Here is a 3,631-nt window from a genome sequence, read left to right as displayed (position 1 = left end):
ATGACACAACCTAAAAATGGTAAATGTTTTGCATGTTGATGAATTGTAGTAGATAGAAGGGCAAGGTCAGACCAAAAACTTCTGGGGAATTAAAGATTTAATAATAAGCAGGATAAATTTGACATGTGAAGGAAAGTTCAAAGTCCTACCTGGTCAAGAAATGTTTGTAGGTCACATTCCCTCAGTGACAAATTAGACACAACATCTGGATAGCTCTGATTTAAATGTTTGTACCATTTATTGTAGTTGTCCAATGTTATGTTTTGATCTGAAATCTCAAAGTGGTTGGTCAGAGTCAGGATGTTCCTGCAAATGAGATTTGAGAAATTTGATTAATATTTCCATATTGAATGTGCGTAAAGAAGCTTTAAAGCCATCACAAGTACACTTGCATACTCTTTTAGGCAAGCGTTAAAGCCATTGGTGGCTTTAAATCCCAGTATGGAAAAAATGGGGATGGATGCGTAGAGAGATGTGGCGCTGTTTATTACTCCTACAAGAACAGCGTCCCTCTCACAATCATTTCTGAAAAACAGAGCAGGATTAATAGTTGGGTTTAATCATCACTTTAACTCTGCCAGAAGTTTCGGTTCTTACCTTTCTCCATTATAGCTGGAGAAAGCTATGAGACCTCCGAACGCCACAGAAAGAGAAAAGAAGATCTGGGTGGCAGCATCCAGCCACACCTGTGGGTCCTTTAAGATTTCCCACTGCATCAAAAACATGTATTAGATGTGTTTTAGATACAACCTATAACCATGAAGTAACACAAAAAGACCCACATTGGGAGTGAAAAGGTAAACCAAACCATCAGTGGCTCCAGGAAGGGTGAGGGCACGGATCAGGAAGATGGTCAGCACTAAGTAGGGGAATGTGGCTGTCACATAAACTGCCTAAAAAGTTTAAAATGTAAACATTAGTTGAAATTTAAATGAGTTTTTAAAGTAAGAACAATAAATTAGGAAATTTGTATTTGGTTGATTATTTATGATTGTAGCTATACTTAAACCATTGGAAAGTCTGTTTATTTTCCCATTAATGTTGCCATGTTTTTTTAAAATGCATTTGTGGGTTGTGCAAATGAAAAACTTACCAAATCTCAACTGCCAATAGACACTGAACATTCTGCTACTGATTCTTGTTGGTGTTATTTATTTATTTGGATAATTGAAGTCTGAACAAACAAGGCACTCTGGCAATTTGAAAAGATACCAATTTAACAAACAACGGCTTCAGTAACATGTAGAATAACCATACACAACCCTAATATCCTGGTATCCCTTTCTTCTGATGCTCAAAAGTTTGTCACACACTGCAATACCGACAGCATCCCCTTGTTCAAGTAAAATTTGTCATTTGTCAGCCAGTGTAGTTGTGTTGATTACTCTGGAACAAACAGCACACTCATTTGATCCAACAGGTGTTGTGTTCTTTGAAGATGGGGTCAGAACTGAATGCATGCATGTCAAAGACTGCAAGCTCTCCTCTCCCAAACCATGAAGGTATTCCTGTCTGTCCCAAACTGGCACACTTCTTCAGTCTGAGGCATTACAGCACAGACTTAAAGGCAGTACTTTCACATGGTGGACAAACAAGTTCAACAATGACAGTACAAACTGTTTGTTCACATGCAAAAGAGGACCATCAGCCTAACAACTGATAGTTAGGACTCAATAGCACAGTAAGCTGTTTTATATTGGCAAATGTTTGGTAAGTTTTTCATGGGTGCAATACATACTTAGTTCAACCGCTCAAGTCCACAGCAGATGTGGCACCATGTGGACAGGCCTTCCAACAGTGTAAAATGTATAAGCAAGAATCATGGTTACAGCAAAGAAAATATCAACCAAACACAAACTGTCTTTGTTTTATGCTGTTTGTTTGTGGTCACTGACCTTTCCCACGGACTCAATGCCTTTAATGAAGCAGATGTAAACCACGCACCAGGCAGTAGCCAGACAAATGACCAGCCACCACTGCAAGGAACCATTAATCTCGATGTCTGGTGTGATGTTCAGAGTGTCACGGTACCAAAAATAATTCACCGGGGTACTCTTCTCACACTCATCATTATAACCTAAGTAAGATGCAACAAATATTAAAAATCTGTGCCAATAAAAATACTTCAAAAGATTCTGTTGTTTCATATTGCATCATAAGAGAACAAACTTTCCAGTTCATTTTTAATAATTTGATATTTTGTTAACAGACAGTCAATCACACACTTGATGATGGCATACATTTTATACTGTGCATGGTCACAAATTTATCCAAAACTGCAAGGATTTTTCTTCTCACCGGTTTGATTTTCATTCAGAGGACACTCCTTCCAGGGCAGCGGGTCTTGAAAAGAGTGAAAAAAGTACCAGAGTACCCAGGCCAGGATGGTGTTGTAGAACATTCCTACCAGGAATGACACAAACATGGAGGCGATGCCTGAAGACAGGAAATGTTAGCGAGTGAAGAAATGTTTTAAAAACCAAAGCAAGTTGGACGACTTTTACAATAAAGTTTTAAACTTCTACTTGTAAAATTAAATGTTTGAATTTTTAAGGACCAGTATAAGATTAAACTGTATAAGTCAAGTTAACAAGACTTTACTCATAACTTCAGGCCACCCACCGACTCCACCCAGCAGCGGAGAGATGGAGTTCCAGACTCCGATGCTGCCCATGCGAAGCCTCTGTCCTATTGCCAGCTCCAGGTAGAGCAGTGGGAGGCCCTCAAACACCAACGCTATCAGGTAAGGGATGAGGAAAGCTCCTGATAATGTGGGAAAATTGACAGGTGACATAATACAGTTTTAGTATGTTTTACCAATCAGTAGCAACAACAGGAAACTGAACAGAAACAATACAGACTGCAGACTGCAGTAAATAACATAGGAAGGGGACATTTCTGATACAGTAGCTAGCTGTACTATTAGAAAAAGTAAATGATTGTTCATGTTTTAGAATCATTGCCAGGAACAGGAAATGTTTATTACCTTGGACAAACAGACATATGTAATACATTACACAGGACTGTAAGGACCTCCAAATCAAGAGACGCATAAACATTTTAAGGAATGTTTTCTGTATTCTTTTAAAATTTCCAAAGCTTGCCATGAGTTAAACCAAAAATAATGAAACAATAAATTTGTCATTTATCAATTAGATTCCTGGTTCGTGCAACACAGAGTATGGTATGCCTGTGTATTTATACATTTTGCTGCTTTCTTTACAATTTGTAAGCAGTAATTACTTGTACACAATGCATGCCCAGTGTGTTCAGGAGGTATTGAGACCCCTTAACTTTTTGTTGTTTTGTTTTGTTGCAACCTGATGCTACAGCTGATAAAAATAACTTATTTAGTTTCTTGAATCTACTCTCAGTACAAAAAGAAAAAATAAGTAGGTCCTCTGGATGGGTTCTTCTTTAGTGAAAAGTTTCATCTCTCCTCCAAGAGACTTCTTCAGTCTGATGAGTTTCAGGTGCACTCAGCCTCATAAGCAGTGGTGGACAAAGTACTCAACTCTAGTACTTGAGTAAAAGTATTGATACTTATGGTCAAATCTACTCCACTACAAGTAAAAGTTACTCAGTCAAAAATCTACTCAAGTAAAAGTACTGAAGTACTTACTTTTGAAAA

General features: G+C 38.0%; 1 protein-coding gene across 1 annotated transcript in view; it reads right to left on the bottom strand.

Annotated features, from left to right (window-relative positions):
- LOC106530867 (sodium-dependent neutral amino acid transporter B(0)AT3) overlaps positions 1-3,631 on the bottom strand; it is a 13,919-nt gene that overhangs the window by 4,539 nt on the left and 5,749 nt on the right. Inside the window, exons 2-8 of the mRNA XM_014026576.1 lie at positions 2,623-2,763; positions 2,299-2,436; positions 1,896-2,077; positions 783-893; positions 598-710; positions 397-525; positions 150-306 (exon numbers count right to left, since the gene is read on the bottom strand). Of these exons, the coding sequence (XP_013882030.1) occupies positions 150-306; positions 397-525; positions 598-710; positions 783-893; positions 1,896-2,077; positions 2,299-2,436; positions 2,623-2,763 (971 nt within the window). The remainder of the gene's footprint in view (positions 1-149; positions 307-396; positions 526-597; positions 711-782; positions 894-1,895; positions 2,078-2,298; positions 2,437-2,622; positions 2,764-3,631) is intronic.

Source organism: Austrofundulus limnaeus, unplaced genomic scaffold (assembly GCF_001266775.1).
Source record: "Austrofundulus limnaeus strain Quisiro unplaced genomic scaffold, Austrofundulus_limnaeus-1.0 Scaffold569, whole genome shotgun sequence".
NCBI classification, from domain to species: domain Eukaryota; kingdom Metazoa; phylum Chordata; class Actinopteri; order Cyprinodontiformes; family Rivulidae; genus Austrofundulus; species Austrofundulus limnaeus.
Note: the sequence above shows the minus strand (reverse complement) of the source record. Positions and strands in the feature narration are given on the sequence as shown.